The sequence below is a fragment of the Myotis daubentonii genome, chromosome 2 (genome assembly GCF_963259705.1).
Source record: "Myotis daubentonii chromosome 2, mMyoDau2.1, whole genome shotgun sequence".
Classification (NCBI taxonomy): Eukaryota; Metazoa; Chordata; class Mammalia; order Chiroptera; family Vespertilionidae; genus Myotis; species Myotis daubentonii.
In genome coordinates, this window is record NC_081841.1 from 1,450,992 (window position 1) to 1,469,049 (window position 18,058).

General features: G+C 62.2%; 1 protein-coding gene across 2 annotated transcripts in view; it reads right to left on the bottom strand.

Annotated features, from left to right (window-relative positions):
- TBC1D22A (TBC1 domain family member 22A) overlaps positions 1 to 18,058 on the bottom strand; it is a 119,829-nt gene that overhangs the window by 28,073 nt on the left and 73,698 nt on the right. For both annotated transcript variants that reach the window (XM_059681353.1, XM_059681352.1), the window contains 2 exons: positions 5,734 to 5,843; positions 946 to 1,021 (listed from right to left, as the gene is read on the bottom strand). In XM_059681353.1, the coding sequence (XP_059537336.1) occupies positions 946 to 1,021; positions 5,734 to 5,843 (186 nt within the window). The remainder of the gene's footprint in view (positions 1 to 945; positions 1,022 to 5,733; positions 5,844 to 18,058) is intronic.

The following is an 18,058-nucleotide window of genomic DNA, read 5'->3' on the forward strand; positions in this document are numbered from 1 at the left end:
GCCCAGAGCCGTTCCTGTGGGGATCGCACTGCAGCTGTCTGTGGGGACAGCGCCACACGGGTGGGGGGGATGCACGAGCACGGAGGCAGGGCTGGGGGGCAGGCCCACGGCCACGGTGCAGCAAAGCACACACTCTGCGTATTCAGGGAGCCCGTGGCCACGCTCACACGGGCTCTTTATGGACAACCACCCCCCTCCTCCGGACCTCGCTGGCCAGCTGCTGTCACAGGTCGCCGCCTGGTTCTGCATCGTGTCGCTGTGTCAACGCTCTGTGCACTAAGTCAACAACTACCAGGAGTGCGCGCTCGGCGGCCAGCATCGTCTCCACGTCACGTCATTAAACTCCGCTCCCACATGACCGTCAGCACCAGAGGGGGTTATTCTAAGGTGAAGGGGACAGCCTTGCGCAGCCCCCACTTAAACAGAAAGCACAACCTAAGGCGGCCGAGCACACACTTTAATCTCCCCGTAATGTGGAAGACGTTATTTCCAGACCCGGCAATTAACCAGACCCCGTGGAGAAATCACGCCAGCATCCCTGACAGCAGTGAGTGCAGAGGCGGGAACGGAGGCCCAAGGGCACCGGGAGTGCGCACCTCGCCAGGCGGTGGCAGCCCCGGCTACCCGCTCAGCGCTCCCGACTCCCTCACAGGACTGCGTCCTGGTTCTGTCCCTCAGGAGGGGCGCTGCTGCCCCAGGGATGGCCTCGGGGGTGCACGCTGCCCGCCCCAGGGGTGGCCTTGGGGGTGCACGCTGCCCGCCCCAGCGGTGGCCTCAGGGGTGCACGCTGCCCTGCACCAGCCGTGGCCTCGGGGGTGCACGCTGCTGCCCCAGGGGGGCCCAGGCTGGGCGAGGAGGCTCCTGCCACCCTGCAGGTGGGCAGAGTCCCAGGTCCCACAGCCACCTCCCTGCCCGCCCCCCGCAGAGGCCTCGGGAGCGGCTCACCGTCGATGCGGCCCACGAGCTCCTCCAGCATCCTCACTTTCATCTGGATCCCGGGCTGGGCGAAGGTGTAGTTGTCCTGAGGGAAGATAACAGCGACGTCACACACACAGCCATGCGGCGTTCCAGAGGGATGCGCAGGGGGACACGTGTGCCCACATGCCAGGCTCCGAGGAGGGCCAGTCCGCCCTCTGATGTCAGAGGCCAGCACCATCCCAGGAGCAGTGAACGCAGTGTCCCTGCGAGGGGGGGGACACACAGACGAGGACACTCGGGCACTGAGGGGGCAGCTCGCTTCCGGAGTGCCTGCTGGAAGCGGACAGCGCTCGGCACAGCCACGTGGGATGGCGACCAGCCCGGCGCTGGCAGTGCCACGTCACGCCAACAATCCAAGGGCCCACAGCACGGTGCCTGCCCGGGAGAGTGAGCGTGTGGCCACTCCCCATGAACGCGGTGACGACACTCACAGACGGAGACAGGAACACCAGTCTAAGTCCCAGGGGGGTCTCAGGTCAGACGGAGCTGGCGTGGGAGCCTGTGACCTCTCTCGGCTCCGCCTCCTCGTCTGTGCCTGGGAGAACGGGGCTGCCCGCCAGGTCCACTCCACGGCCGGCACTGCCATCACCCGGAGCCCAGCTCGGCTGGAGGGCAGAGGCACCCCGTCCCCCCCGGGTGCCCCACACCACAGCCCTGGCCACGGCCACACCCTCAGCCAGCGCTCAGCATGTTCAGAACGAGGCAGCAGCTGGCCTCCTGCGGGAACGGACCTCTACGCGCCGGGATGGCGGAGGGCCGGAGAGCACCCCCCGTGCCACGCCCGCCCTGGGGCCTGCAAAGGGAGCGGAGGTGCCGCCCAACGCGAGCCGGACGTTCCCCTCGGCCCGGTGCGGACCCTCCCTGCGGTGAGACACGTCCTCCCCACGGCCGCGGGCTGAGACCCGGTGCTTCTGCAGAAGGGGGCACAGCCAGCCAGCGCCTGGTGGGCAAGCACCACCGGAAGCCGCTCTCCCTCTGCCCGGTGCCTGGCTGCATGCTGACTGGGCAGAGCGTGGGTCCACAACCTGATGCCAGGGGCTCGGCTTGTTCACAGTGGGCGGGCCAAGGGGCGGGCTGACTTTGGGGCTTTCAGAGGACGAAGCTGACGAGAAACGGAGCTGAGGCCTCGTTCCTACACAACAGGGTCAGCATGTCGAGGTTACATCTTGGACATAAAGGTCCTTGGAGCCTCACGCTGCCCAGGGCCGTCTGGGCACTCACAGCATCACTCACAGGCCACACAAAGTCATCAACTTAAAACTACCCTCCACTTTGGTCAAACATTTAACTAACTCGCCCCTAATGCCTTGGCAGGGCCAGGGCCATGACGGTGGGGGCCTTCCTCAGCCCACGGGCCGGACGCCCCCACCCCTGCTGCAGGTCGTGGGGCGCCTGCTGCCCACATGGGCGACAGCAGGGCCCGCACGCAGCCCGGGCACGAGGGCTGCTGGCCTCCAGTGATGGGCAGGGGTGCGTGCAGCACTCGAGGGGCCGCCCCCTTCCCACTCGGCATCCAGGGCCCAGGAGGGAAGTGGGGGCGACCTGGATCTCATGTGGTGACCGACCACGCAGGTCGCTGCTCTGAGGGGACGTGCCCACGGAGCTAGGAGATCCCAAACCTGGAGGCGGGACGGGGGAGCACGTGGCCGGGTGTCACTCACGGGCCCCCGGCTCTGTCTGGGGGAGAGGCTGCCCCGCAGGCCAGCGCCAGTGTCCGAGGCCGAGGGCCCCACGGGCACACGCTCTGCGTCTAGCACGGCCACGCCCACTCGGCCACGGGCATGCGCATGGACCGGGACCGAGCCAGAGCGGGCGCCGCCGCTGGACCGTTTCTCCAGAAACGGAAACGCACGCGTTCAGGCGCCACTGCTTTCGGGGAGATTTCTCCCAGCGGGTCCCAGGGGCGGCTCGGGGCTCCAACGGCCCCCCTCCCCCGTCTCTGCCCCGTCCCTGCACAGCCCTCCGTGATCCTGGGCGGGCTCTCCCAGGGGGTGGCTGCTGCACACTGATCTCCTGAGAAGTGAGGGCAGCCAGAGGCTGGGGTGAGGGACAGGATTCAGGGCGCCGAGAAAGTGTGAGCGTCAGGGAGACCTGGAAGGCCCTCTGGCTGAGACAGAGCCCAAGCTGAGGACAGTGAGCGCTGGTGTCCGTGCACTTTAACAGGAGGCACAGCTGGGCTTGGTCTGAGCGCACGGGGCTGGCCATGAAGACTTGCTTTCCCGCTGGAGAGCAGGGAGCAGGGGGAGGGACACCACAGGCGGCGGCTGTGCTGGAAGCTCATGTGTGGCCACGGGACCTGGTGGCGGGATGGCGGGGGGCTGAGTGGACGCGGGCACATCAAGGAGGAGGAGTAAAGGACAGTGGCCCGGCGTCCTCGGGCAGAGGTGGAGCGGGTTAATGGCCGATCCTGACACACTCGGAGGCACACCCGCCCGCGGCCCCAGGCGAGCGCTCAAGGACAGGTGCACTGAGGCAGCCTGAGGCCGAGGGCCGCTCCTCGCCGCTCCGAGGAGGCCACGACCCTGGCTGACCAGGGGCCTCGTGAGCACCACAATGAGCTGGAGTAGCTGGGGGGCAACATCCCCAAACGTGGGGGCTGCTTCTAAATGGGGGGGGGAAGCAGTTGGTGCCACTCCCGCACCTTCTTCGTCCTCAGAATGTCCACCCCAAAGGCACCTCATGCATTGCTGAACCTGGGAGGGTCAGCCCTCCTTCCACCTGAGGGGGCCGTTCCCCAGGAAGGCTGTGCACCCCAAGGCTGTGCCCCGGGGCACTGCTCCCCAAAGGCTCTGCTGCCCAGGGGATGGCCTGCCTGGCCCGCGCTGGCTCTGATGGGGGAAGCATGATCCTGGGGCTCAGCTGGCCGGGTTCCTGGCTCTCACACGAGACGGCATCTCCACCTTCTCACTGAGCAGGAACAGCAGTTCTTCTCTGGTCTCCCCCTGCCACGGTTTTGTTTCTCAATTTGCTGAAAACCCAGGTAGGGAAGACGGGTTCTCTTAGGAGCCAAGCCATGAAGGGCCTGTGTTCCAGAAGAGCCCGGGTGCTGGCGCGTGTGGCCTTGGGGCTCGGGTGGGGGCTGGGCCGGGAAGTCAGCCTTCAGTCCCTCCCCAACGACAGCGTGGGCTCGGCGGGCAGCTGGGCGAGGCCGGGGGAGGCCGGCTCGGGCGCTTGGCCGTGGGGAGGCGCCACTGCCCTTGACGGGTAGGATCGGCTCGCTGGGCGCAGCGCAACAGCGTGGCGAGTCCTGAACACCGGCTTTCCCCTGGAGCCGCGGTCTGGGCTGGGCCAGGCACAGGTGCCTGTGTGACAGGCCTCAGTACCAGCCTGGCACCGAGTCTCCAAGAGCCCCGATGGGCAACACCTCCCACCTGCTGCCACACGTGCAGGACACTCCAGGCCGACCTGCGTGACAGCAACAGCAAAGCGACCACAACACGGCCCCGGGAAGAGAGCAGGAGGCCTGGGCAGCGGCGGCAGCGGGCCTGTGGTCAGGACGCAGGAGACATGGAACGCGAGTCCACGTCGTCACCAGAGCACTCTGCTCAGCAGGAAGCACTGGCTGAAGAACGCGCTGACCAACCTCAAACTGGGGGGGGGCGGGGGGGGGATCCTCAAAACCACGTCTGTGAAAGGGCTGCCGCCACAGGAGGAGCCATGCCAGGCCGCGCTCTGCTGTCAGGTGTGCAAACAGCACAGCCAATGGGGCGGGGGGGGGGGGGGGGCGGGGGGGGCATCGGCTGTTTTTTGTGTGAAAACGGACTGTGTTCCGACAGCAGGACCCGGCCAGGCCCTCAGGGACTGACCCAGGAAAGATGTCTCGGGCCAAGAGGACAGGCACATGGACGGCAGAGCAACTCCAGGCGCCGCCGCCAGAGCCGGGCCGGCTGGGCCGGGCCAGAGGTCAGAGGCCACGGGGCCAGAGGCCGCCGAGGACACTGCTCGGTAATTAAGGGGAATGAACTATCCATCGGGGCAGCAGCATGGATTTTACGTTTCTCGATGCTGCTGTAAATTGAGTCTTTTTCCATTTTCATTTTCAAGTTGCTGCTCAATGACTCATTCTTAATGAACCCTCTGCTGCGCGCAGGCACCTGGCACGTGCTGTTTAATACCCTGTGCAGCGCTTCCACGAGCGGTCAATGTATCGACCGGGGCTCCGGTCCCAGCTCCCAGACGCTCCCCACCGAGCGGGACTCAGCGCACATGAGGCGGGGGCAGGCCGGCTCGTCCACCCTCTCTGCCCACGCTGGGCGCCAGGCACGCTGCTCCCGCCACGCTGGCTGCACCAACAGGCCCAGTCAGGGCCCTGGGGCCGCCTGGCGGCACCTTCCCCAACACCAGAGCAGCCCCTGGACCCCTCTCCTTCCAGCTGAGCTGGAGATGAGGCCCGGGCTGGTCCAGGCTCCAGCGTCTCAGCTGGTATCGGAGGGTCCGAGCGCCAGGGAGCTGGCCTTTGGAGCATGAACCTCTCCACGGGCTCGCTGCGCTAGCGCTGGCGTCTGTGACAGGCTGTCCCTGCTCTCCCTGCGCCACCATCTGCAGTGGCTGACGCACACGCTGTACCTGAGGGACACCCTGCAGCATCCACACCCGCCCCAGCCCCAGGCCTGTCACCCCGGCTTCCTCCACCGAGCCCCTCCCTGTGCACCACACTTTCGGCCTCTCCCTGCAGACCCCTTCCTGGGGCAGTGAGGCCTGGAGGAGGCCTGTGCATTTTGCCGACGGAGGAGGGCGCGCCCGCGGCCGGCTCACCTGGATGCCATCCAGCAGCCGGCTCATGCACCAGTACGTGTCGGCCTCCACGTTGCGCAGCACGTCCGCAGGCACGCGCGACACATCGGCGATGTCCACATCCTCCTCCTCTGCAGAGCATGGGAAAGACACGGAGTTAGCCGGGGACCACAACACAGGGCACGGACACGGACACGGGACACGGGACAAGGACACGCAGGCGCAGAGGAGGCTGTTCTGCCGTCACCTCTCCAGGCCCATTTCTCTTGATCTAAGGAGGTGACTCATGTCTCTTCCACCTCATCACTTAGTGCTTCTCAATTTCAATACCTAATCAGACGCAGATAATGAATATTCTGAATCCTTTCCAATTAATTAACATAATTAATATGTTGTAAATGATTGCTTCTCAAGCAATGCACACTCTAATAAGAGAAAACCTACATGAATTACTTATAACTAACAGAGGTCTGGAAGTTCTCGGTAACGCTTTCAAGTCCTGATTCTAAGATATTCCACACACGCTCAGTGATAATCCTCTAAAACCATTTCCAAGGTGAGAGGTTTCAAAGCCACGGCAGGTAAATCCCCGGATTGACAAGCAAAGATCCAAGAAGGCAGCCGCGCAGGCGTCTGAGAGGCTACGAGACCCACGATGTCCCTCGAGTGGGAAAACCTAATGAGGAAACACCATTAAAGTCAAAAGACGCAACACAGACGCTTCGCAGAAATGCTATCAGACGTTCGGACAAACTGACTTCAGACCCTTGTAAAGAAGCTGCCATCCGCATGACACTCACAAGAACCTAAAAATGGTGTATCCTGTTTTTAATTTAATTTGCTTTTGTTTTACTTTGCAATTGTGCAAGCCATCTTTGCAAGGAAAACAACTTTAAAATTGAAAACATAAATGTTGTCAGAGTCCTGGGGATGAGAAGGTGGGGGAGGGGAGAGGGGGCACATCTCAGACCCAGGCTGTGTGCTCCGCCGCCCGCAGCCCAGGCCCTGCCTGGAGGCCGCCAGGCAGCCTCGGTGGGAGGTGGGAGCTCCCTGGTCACAGCTGTGGGCTGGAGGCTCCCAGAGGCACCTGGGCCTCGCCCGCCCACCAGACCCCCCCCCCCCAGCAGGAGCAGCATAAGGCCTTTCCTGGGCCAGGGCCAGGTCACAGATGGTAGAAACGGCCTCCTGAGGGGGTGGCCTCGCTGGGAAGAGTTCCTGCGACTTAATCCACACCCCACCCGCGGGAGCAGCTGGGTGACTTCCCAACTCCAGCGCTGAGTCAACAGCAATCACAGAAGCCTCTTCAGAGGCCCTTTCCGCCCACTCTCCTCCTCCAAGGCCCTTCAAGGCTCTCAGATGCTTCCTTCCCGAGATGAAAGGTAAACAGAGAAAAGCCGTCCAGGACGCGACCGCCTGGTACACAGGGGCGGGGCCCCACGGCCAGGTCCGCGGGACGCAGCTGCTCCCAGGGACTCCCAGGGACGCAGCTGCTCCCAGGCGGTGGGAGCCACGCTGATTTCTCCGCATGTGTAGCTGGCTCGTTATTTTATCCACGGGAATGTGGGCCGTCTGTTGGAGGTGTCATTTCTCACGCAGGCCACTTGCTACTCTCCAATGTGATGCAGTAAAGGCGTTTACTCAGAGGCCTGCCCAGCGATTTGAAAAAGCAGAAAGGCAGGAGCGGGCGGTGGGCCAGCACCGAGGCGCGTGGTGATGAGCGCAGAGGCCCAGGAGAGGCCCAGGCGGGGCACAGCTGCCACCGACGGGCAGAGCGCAGCTTCCACATTCTGGGTGCCGCTTCCTGCGGGCCACTCATCTGAACCTTGCTGAGTAGCCAACAGGCAAGGCTGCAGCTGGGCACTGGCCAGGAAGGGCACAGCCAGGTGCCAACGTTCCCCTGAAATCGGAGCCACGCCCTCTGCCTGGGTCTCACTGCGCCTGAGACGGGGCAGCACGAGCCAGCGCCCACTGAGCTCCCTGGGCAGACACAAGTCTAGAAAGTATGACTTCGCCGATGAAAGAACAATCCCTCCATCCCCCGCCCCCTGTCACGTGGCAATAGCGCCTGTGAGCACAGCAGCCCCCGAGCGCCGGGTCGCCCGAGGCGGCTCGCTGCCCAGGACCAGGCGGCCGGCGGAGGAGCACCTCACTGGGAGCAGGGCCTGGCAGGGACGAGGCCTGGCACAGCGACGGCCCCTCGTGGTGAGCCGGATGGCAGCTGGGTCCGGGACCGGGACCACCAGGGTAAGCCATGCCCCGGACCTCGAGGGCTTCCAGGACACGCCTCGCGCACAGCCCTCGGAGCCAGCGCCTGTGGAAGAGCAGGCGGCGCGAGGAGGGAGGCAGCGGTGAGGACCAGGCCCATCGCCCCGCGGCATCGGGTGCTCACCAGCAGCCAGAACCGCCCTGCAGCCGCGTCTCCCGCACGCGCCCGCGGGGGGTTGAAGGTCAGCACCTGGCAGCTCGTGACGGGGCGTTGAGCCCTTAATCACAGGGACTTCAGGTCCGCAGAGACAGTCCTGCTGGGGAGAGCGGCCACCGTCCAAGGCTGTCAATTCATAAAACTCCGGCTCAGCAGAGCAACTGGCGTGGTGCTGAAATTGGACTGCGGCGAAATGTTTAATCCTGCTGTAAATACTGTCCAACTGCAGGGTGCAGACTAACCGCCGCCACGGTCCCCGGGTGTCACGGGGCGGGAGCGAGTGGGGAAGCTGCTGCAGCTGTGAGGCCCTCGTGCCTGGATCTTTGGTTCTGACGTGGCTGTGACGGGAGTGGTGGGTAACAGAAATGCTGTCTATTGAAACATTGACGCCACTGTTAACGTGGATGGAGCACCTGATGTGCAGAAAAACACAGGGCAGGGAGGGGAGGCTGAGGCAGGCCCGCCCCGCCTGGTCCCACTGACTCACTCAACCTGCACCGACTGGCTGTGTCATTGCTATTCGCTGAGCAGGGGCACCTGCAGGGAGATGGTGCTCCCATGGCCACGTCTGCAAATTAGATCCAGCCGGGCCTGGCCAGGTGTTCAGTGGGCGGGAGCATCGTCCCTACGCCAGGAGGTGGCAGTTCCAGTCCCGGTGAGGGCACGGCTAGGCTGTGGGTCACAGTCCCGGTGAGGGCACGGCTAGGCTGCGGCTCACAGTCCCGGTGAGGGCACGGCTAGGCTGCGGGTCACAGTCCTGGTGAGGGCACGGCTAGGCTGTGGCTCAGAGTCCCGGTCAGGTGAGGACTTTTTAAAATTTACTTTTTAAAAAGACCCAGCCAGGTAGAGAGTGTGCGTCACAGTGTGACAGGGACCGCTCAGGCAGCTCGGAGAGCACGGGGCCGGAGCCACAGACGGGCACTGGACTGAGCCCTGGGAGACACAGAACTGAGCACCCAGGGACGGGACAGGCGACGGGAGGAAGGGCCTGTGGAGCCCAGAGCCGGGCAGCTGCTCGGGAGTCTGCACAACTGAGGCAGGAGGGGGTCTCGGGGACCACGAGGCGCCTGGGCCAGGCTCTGGAGCGGGCTCCTTCTAGAGGGAAGGGGAAGCCCTCGGGGACCCCTGCCCATCGGGTTCACTCACCAAGCTGGTGCCTGCAAGCATGGCAGGTGGTGAGGAATCCGACCGGGGAAGGAAGGGCCAATGCCCCCGCCAGGGCCCGCACCCCCCGACTGCTCCCGCGGCACAGACACACTGGGCGCCATCACTGAGGCCCTCACCTCAGGAAAGACAGTGCCAGGACCAGACCCCCCCAGCATGAGGTGCCAGGCTCTGGGCACGGGCACCGAGGACGGGTGGCAGGCGGCTGCCGCACCACCACGGCCCCCTCCTGGCCTGTGTCACAGACGTGTCGCCCCCACCATGTCCTACTTGTCTGCTCTGTCCCCCGCTCCCACCAGGCTGCTCCAGGACAGGAGTGACCTCCGTCATGCCCACGTCCCCGGCCGACGTCAGCGAGCGCACAGCACAGAGGAAGGAGGCACGCAAGTGACTGGATCCTAAACAGGGAACTCTGCCAAGACGTTCTGCGAAGAACGGAAGGAACAAAACCCAGATCCCCTGGCTGGGGGATGAGCGCAGCCCCGCTGAGCCGGGACGGTAGTCAAGTCTGGCCTGCTCTGCTGGTGGCAGTGCCCACACTGAGTCAACAGGACTCGGCTGCTCGGAAGGACGCACTCTCCAGACACTCCCGTGGGACGTGCTCTCGTCCACGAGCCGCGGGGCGAGGCTCAGCCCGAGCGCGCCCGGAGTCCCCGGTGTCCAGGGTGACAGGGCCCGGGACTGCACACTTCAGGCCAGCTGGAGGGTCCCTAAAGCAAGATTCAAAAAGATGGCAGACCAAGCAGATGTGTGGACCTGGGCCCTGCCCTGCGCCTCACACGGGCACCTGTGGGGAGCGCGGACCACGCCCTGCCCGAGGGAAGCCGCGCAGGCCTTGTGGGGCGGCGGGAAGAATGCTCAGCTGGAACGCAGCTGGGGTCCTGCCCTCGGCCGGGTCTCAGTGGCCATGGCCACGCGTGAGCACAGACAGCTCCTGCCCGACACCCTCCTCCACTGGGGAGCCGGCTCTGAGGGCGGCTGGGCGGCTGGGAAGAAACATTCCCAAGAGGCCTGTGGACCCAGTGGCCTCTTCAGAGGCCATGGGGGCGGGGGGGCGGTGCTGGAAAGGCTGCCACGCAGGCCAGGGCCATGCAATCAGGGCAGTGCTGACCACAGGCCACCAGCATGAGGGACTCGGACAAGCCCAAGCCGGGTGGGTGCTCAAAGGTGCAGAGAAACCATGACACACTGAACACACCAGAAGAGGAACGTGCGGGAGCAAGAGACTGCGGGCTCGCTCAAGAGCGGAGGCGGGCGAGGCGGGTGGGGTCTGGTCCCCTGGGACCTGAGCAGACAGTGTCAAAGGAGCTCGGGAAGGCAGAGGGAGGGGAGTGGGAGGCCCTGGCCTTTCCCGTCAGGGCCCCCGACCCGTGGGTGGCAACGGGGCCGCCTGGGCCCTGCAGGCTCGCAGACCCTGGGACACAGTGCTGAAGCGGCAGGCGCCGCCCGCGGTCACGCTGTCACCGGCCCGGAGGGCTGTGTCTGCACCGCCTTCCGCGAGAGCACCATCCAGCAAGACGGGGACCCCTCGCAGCACCCACCATCGGCGAGCCCACCGCTCCCTCCTGCAGGCAGGGTGCGCCTTCCTCACCCCTCAGAGCGCCGGGGCCCTGTGGTGTGTGGTCCTACTGCGTGGGCTGCAAAGTGCAAGCCAGGCCCTGGGTCCTGCGTGGGACACAGCGTGAAGCATGCCTTCCCCAGGGATTTCACAAAAGCCATGGGAGTCTGTCCTGACCTCCTCTATGTGGACAACAGTCACACTGGACCAGGGCCCACCCTCGTGACCTCAGTGCCTCAGTCACCCCTGTAATTACCCAAATACAGTCACATTCTGAGGCGCAGGGGGGACTCCAGCACTGAGCTGGGGGGTGAGAATTCAGTGGGTGACATTCATGCATGCACACACTTTTTTTTTTCTTATGATGTCAGAGAGGAAGGGAGAGGGAGAGAAAGAAACACCAATGATGAGAGAGAATCATGGATCAGCTGCCTCCTGCACACCCCACACTGGGGATCGAGCCTGAAACCCGGGCCTGTGTCCTGACCGGGAATCGAACCGTGACCTCCTGGTTCATTAGATCATGCTCAGCCACCGAGCCACCGGCCGGGCCACAGACACTGTTTGGTGAGCCAGCACCGAGGTGCAGGTGACAGATCCTGCTGCTTTTATTCACGCCCCACTCACTGTCCCCCCTGGGAGGTAAGTGATGGAGTCACGCTCCCGGGTGCCTGGAAACCAGCGCCCCACACGGGGGGGGGGGGTGGGGGGGGGGGACTCCCCGGTGCCGGCCCGGGCCGGTGCGGGGCTCGCACCAGAGCCACCTCTGAGGTCCGCCCAGCACACACACCTCTGGTCAGTGAGGGGCCGCCTCCTCGCGGACACGGGAGCCGTGGGAGCGGCCGGGAAGTAACTCATGCTGCCTGACCTTTCTTTTGCGACCCCAGTTGGGGTACTTTAATCAAATACATCGATAGGTGCTAATTAGCCCTGCTTGCAGTAAGTCAACATTAACAAGCCACTTCGCTAATAAATCAAAAAGTCGTAATTGGCATTTTAATTTTTCATAAGGAACACACGGCGCAACACTAGACAGAGCCGCATCGCAGCGCGCAATCACCCAGAGCAGGGCCCGCGGCCCAGCCTTCACTGTTATTAACGCGTAAACGTGCTTTCCGATGAGGAGAAACGGCTGTCAGACCGCATCCTATTAGTCAACTGTTAAACTTTCTTAATCATCACTCAGTTTAATTGCTCCTGACATGGGCTATAAATAGGGTTTTGTGGTTCAATAAAATCCTCCGGGGTAACCCCGTCGCTGCCAGCGCTGGTCTGAAAGCTCCCTGGACCCGGGCGGGGCCCCTCAACCTCCCCGGGCCAGGCGTTTCCATTCCAATCGGCTGTGACATTCGGAAGCATTTTGCTAATTTATGCCCCAAAACACGTGAAGACACTGCTTATTCCACTCACAGCGTGTCCTCAAGCACCTCCCTCACGGTCAGGGAGCCCGCATCCTCGGGCCCATGGACGAGAATGAAGGCACGGACGCCGACCCGTGGGGGCTGCTGGGACGCCGCCCCCTCCCCTCCAGGGCTCAGGGTCCCGAGCCCTGCCCCCGCCTGGGCGGGGCTGCAGCAGAGCAGAGAGGAGAGGACACTGACCGCGCAGGCACTTACACGGGAGAACGGACAGCAGGGACAGGCAGGACTCGGGACAGACTGTGGCACCTTCCCTCCACCCATCGCAGCCGCCTGCCAGCCGGGCAGCATGTGCTAGTGCGTGCCAGGGGGTGAGGCCGGGCCCCCGCCAGCCGGGGGCGCCCTGAACACCTAGGGGCCGCAGCCCAGAAGAAACCTCTCACACAGCCTCTCTTCCTCCTGGTCACAACTGCATCGCTGTGATAGCCAAGTCCCTGCCAGCACCAACGGCCTCTGCTGACGGAGCGGGCTTGCAAGACCTGGGAGTGGCGCCCAACACAGCCCGAAGAGCTGCCATGACATGCTGGCCGAGCTGGATGGAGAGGCCACAACACTGGCTTCCACCGGGGAAGGCCCATCCTGCCTGGAGGGGGTGGGAAGGCTCCTGGAGGCGAGAGCCCGATGAGTCAGGCAGGGAACCATGCACGGGCAGAGCTGTAACCGCCCAGCACCCAGCGCCCAGCGACCCCACTAGAACTGCTCCTCCCGAGTGCCCCTCGGCCCCTCTGACACCACGCCCTGGGCGGTCCATCCGTCCTGCCACTCGCCAGCAGGGCCCCTGTGGTCACTGCCAGGCCGAGGGGCAGGCTGCCTGACGGACAGGCACCAGCACACAGAGCACGCACTGGGCCGTCTGCTCGCAGCAGCACCGATCCCGTCGGTGAGCAGTCAGGTTTGTGCAGCCTGGGGGCTGAACGAGAAGCCCTCGGTCACTCTGCGACGCTGGCCCGCGCACAGCTCTGCGGACTGGACGGCTGACAGAGGCGCTGGGCCCAAGGGCACGTCATCACGAAGCACGCTCCCCGGGCCCAGACCCAGCATGACGGCTGGTGACGCCCCACCGCGCTCAAGCCAATCCAGACGGCCCATCACTCTGAAGTCCGGCCGCTCACCCCGTGCCCTCCACGCCCGTGGCCCTGGCAACGCCACGCCCTTGATGATTCTTTAGAAACCCGTAATACAGGACCCAGGAACCTGCGTGAAGGACCTGCATCAGGCGCTGCTGCCTCGCCCCCAGACGCTGTCGTTCCAGAATGTGCTTCTGAAGTGGCTCTGTGTGTTATTAGCAAAGTGATGTTGTTATTGCAACAGTGATGATTAAATACAAACGCCATCAGAGCTGTAATAACAGCGCCTGCGCCCTGTGGTCTGTCCCCAGTTCCCAGCACCTCGAGGCGGCGGCGGAAAGCACTGCCTGTCTGCAACCCTGAGGCCGAGGCCGAGCAAGGCAGCTGCCCCGCGTGCAGGCGGAGGGAAAGCGGGGATCGGAAGCCTGTCTCTACCCACGGTGTGCACGCAGCTCACACACATCTCACGGCAACCACACCCTGGATGCGCCATCAGAGAGCGAGCGCCATAACCCCGGGTGGGCCAGGAGGAGTCCCCCGGGACCGCCCCTCCTGGAGCGGCCTGCTGTTGGCTTTGCGGGTCACCGCACCCAGCAGACGACGGGCACCGACAGGGCTCCCTCTCGGCAGCCACGCTGGCAGCCACCGTCTGCGCGTCTGCAGGGCCTTCCAGCATGAGAGCTGCCACCACTCTCGTCTCCTTGGTCGAGGAACTCCCTGCCGTCACGTCACTGAGGCCACGCGGGAAACCAACAACAGGAGCTCAGACCTCGGCAGGAAAGTGGGCAACAGGCCACGCTTCCCCACCTGCCCTGGGGACGGTCCTGCATTTCCCGGTGGACGCGAGGCGCGCCCCCTCGGAGGAGACGGCAGGGACACAGGCCGCTGGGTGCTGGGCGGCCGACAGCCGCCGGCCGGTCCACATCCAGGCCCCAGTTCCTGCCGCCCTGCAGAGCCGAGCCTCCACCGCCGGCTTCTCGGGAGTGGCCACTCCATCCCCTGCAGGTGAGGGCAACCCTGAGGCCATCATCAGCCCCCTCCCGGGTTGCGGGCTCGATCCCCAGTGCGGGGCGTGCAGGAGGCAGCCGCCCAATGACTGCTGTCTCTCTCCCTCTCCTTTCCTCTCTGAAATCAGTAAAAATATGTTTAAGAATAAAGGGAACATTCACCACTGGACACTGTGTGAGAGAAAAACCCCAAGCCAGCCTGCGAGTGGGGGAGGGAGGATGAGGGTCTCCGAAGCCTTCGGTTGAGCCCACACCCCCGGGGCTGTGGTCCTCACATGGCAAAGGGGGTCCGTGGAATTCCTGAGACCTGCCAGGGCCGCTCACACCCTCCCCAGCACCTCCTACTGGGCTCCCACTCGTGGGGGAGGCCTCTCTTCCAAGGCCTGGCTGCAGCGCCGGGATTTCTGGACTCTCCGTGGCACGAGCAACCGCACTCAGCATCCACGCTGTGCTCCGTGACCGTCTGTTCCGCGCGTTCCCGGGGCCGGGAGGGACCGTGTGGCCCTGTGACTGGCTCTGTCACCAGCACCGAGGCTAGTCGCATTGGAGCGGGAGGTGTGCCGTCCTTTCTCCCGCCTGCCGCTGGCGCAGCACCCTTTACTCACCCCTCGCACTGACGAGCCGAGATGAACAGTGCCCTGTGCCAGCTGCTGGTCCCACACCACCACGTCCCGCGTGGGCTGGAGCGCCAGGCAGTCTGCCGGAGCCACTGCACCAGTTTACAGCCCCAGCAACGCGCCAGATCCGCGTCTGTGTCTCCTGTGTGAGCGCCGCCGTCCCCGCGGGCGCATGGGGTCTCTCGGCGAGGCTTGGGGTTGCACCCCATTGGTTATGGCAGCGTCTTTCCGTGAGCTTATCTGCGGTGTGTGTTCCCTAAAGAAGCGCAGATTCAAATGCTCCGCCGTGTTTAACAGGGGCCTGGAGTGGTGAGAGCTCGTCGCTTGCTGCAGATGCACGTTTCTCAGCTGCGTGCTGTGCTGACTCCCCCGCTCTGCGGTGCCAGCGCAGAGAGCGCCCATCTTGGTGTGGTTGGCCTACGTTCTCTCGCCACTTTTGCCTTTGGTGTCACACCTCCGCAACCACGGCCTCACCGCGGCTGACGACCCGGCCTGTGTCTCTTACAGGAGGTTCACAGGTCACCTATTTTGTCTGCGGTGCAAGGCAGAGATGGACTTTAGTTGTCTGCGTGTCGATATCTAGACGTCCCAGCACCATTTGTGGAAAAAGACCATCTCGCCACTGAGTGGTCTTGGCGTCCCTGTCAAACAATCACCATCGAGATGAAGGTCCACGCCACACAAGCCTATAGCTCCACGAGCCACGTGTCTGTCCACGTGCCAGAGTGACACTCGCTCGTTACTGCAGTTTTGTAGTAGTTGTTCTGGCTACTCTGGATTCCTTGAATTTCCATATGAATTTAGACAAACCTGCCCATTTCTGCTACCAAGCCAGGTGCCATTCTGCCCGGGACAGAGGGAGTCTTTCGGTCACTCTGGGGAGACTGCCATCCACGTACTTCCGACTCCCCCAACCACGGACACAGACGTCCTTTCCTTACTGAGAGCTTCCTTAACACAGTTCAACCACGTGCTTGGTTTTGAGAGGACAAACCTTCTATTTTTTTTGGCTAAATGTACACTATTTTATTCATTTGATGTGGAATCGTTTCACAGTTTCACTTTCGGGTTGTACACTGCAAGTGTAGAAAAATACAACTGATTTAGTACCTGGATCTCCACTCCTTCCCCCTGGCTGATTGCTTATTAGCGTTCCTGGTTGTCAGTGGATTCCTTGGGGTTTTCTATGTACGAGATCACTTCCTCGTTTCCATCCTGGGCACCACTGCTTCCTTTCTGCTGAGCCGCCAGCTGGAACCCGTGCCCGCTGAGCAGGGTGGAGATGCTGACACCTTGGGGGAGAGCTCCCCGTCCTTCCCGTTCAGTCCGATGGGAACTAGGAGTCTTCACGGATGCTCTCATAGGAGGAAGTTCTTCTAGTCCTAGTTTGTTGAATGTGTGTTTTTTTCATGAAAGCGTGTTAGATTTTGTCAAATATTCATCAATTGAGATGATCTTGTGGTTTTTTTCCCTTTATTCTGTTAATCATATAGCGCACTGCATTCACGGGTTTTCATATATTAAGCCAACCTTGCATTCCTGGGCTGCATCCCACTTGTCATGATGCCTCACCCTTTGCTGTGTTGCCACATTCAGACGGACTGTTACATCCATCTTCCTGAGGGACGTTACTCTGCGGTTTTCTTTCCTTGGGATGTCTCTTCTCACTGTGGTATCAGGGTTTCGGAATAAATTGAAAAGGATCCCACCTCTTCTACTTTTGGGAGAATCTGTGAGGGGTGCTGAGACTTCTTTGTTAATGCCTGGTGGGACTCACCAGGGAAGTCAGCTGGTCCTAAGCTCTTCCTTGTGGGGATTCTTTAAACCACGAACTCAGTCTCGTAGCTGCGCTGCTCTTGTACATGTCCACACAGGTGCTGATGCTGACAGGCATGTGCACACACGTTGGGAGAGAGAGTTATTGAGAGGGACAGGCGCACACAGTCAGGGGGCTGGCAAGGCTGAGGTCTGCAGGACAGCTGGGCGCTCAGGCTGGGTTTCCGTCGGAGGAGAATGTTTCCCCCTTCCCCAGGGAACCTGTCTTTGCTCTCAGGGCCGCCAGCTATCCGAGGCGGCCCACCCGCTGTGCAGGCGGCTGGCTCTAAGCAAAGGCTCGTCCTTCCAGTCTCGTTACGTCTCAGATACACCTTCACAGCCGTGTCAGGCCTGGCGTTCGACAAGCCCGTGGCGCCATGGCCTGGCTGTTGGGGAACTGTCTTCCTGGGCGCGGCTCCTTCCATCTCCGCTACCTAATCGGAGAGCTGTCCGCCACGTTCGCCTCGTGCTGCTCATTCTACCCCTCGCGCTGTCAGGGGCAGGAGTGCTCCTTCTTTCTGGGTCGTCCGGGTAAAGGCTTGTCCATTTTTCTGAGATTTTTAAAGAACCATCTTTGGTTTTATTGGTTCCCTCTGTTGTTTTTCTCTTTTCCAATTCACTTATTTCTGTCCTAGCCTTTATCTCCTTCCTGCTGCCTGTCTGGGCTTCAGTGTGTTTTTCTTTTTCTAGTTGATGAAATTGAAGAGTGAATGATTTGAGGTGTTTTTAACATAGTCATTTACAAAAAGTCATTTCTCCTGGAGCGCTGCTTGAGCTGCATCCCATAAGTTGTGGTATGTTGTGTTTTTATTTTCACTCATTTCTAAGTAATTTCTAATTTTCCTTCTACTTTCTTCTCTAACATAATGCTTTTTATGAGTGTGTTCTACAATTTTCATTATTTGTCAAGTTCTTCGACTTTCCTTCATTTGGGGTCTAACTTAAAGTCACTGTGGTCAGAGGACACACTGCGCATGCCTTCCCGCCGGGTGTGCAGGGCGGCCTCAGGGCCAGCGCTGGTTTGCACGGCCGGCGCCCTAGTGCTGAGAGGAGCTGCTGTGGGGGCCAGGCCCTGTGGACCCGGGTCAGCTGGTTTCTGCTTGGCTCATCTTCCTTCTGGCTCCTTGGTGGTCTTCTGTCTGGTTTTCCTACCTCTTATGGACGTGGTGTGTCACTCCTTCTTAAAAAGACATTTTCAACAATGTTTAATGCCTTTGCAATGAGGTAAAACTTAAATGCAAACAAGGGAAGTTAAAACAATTTATCTAACTGTGATTT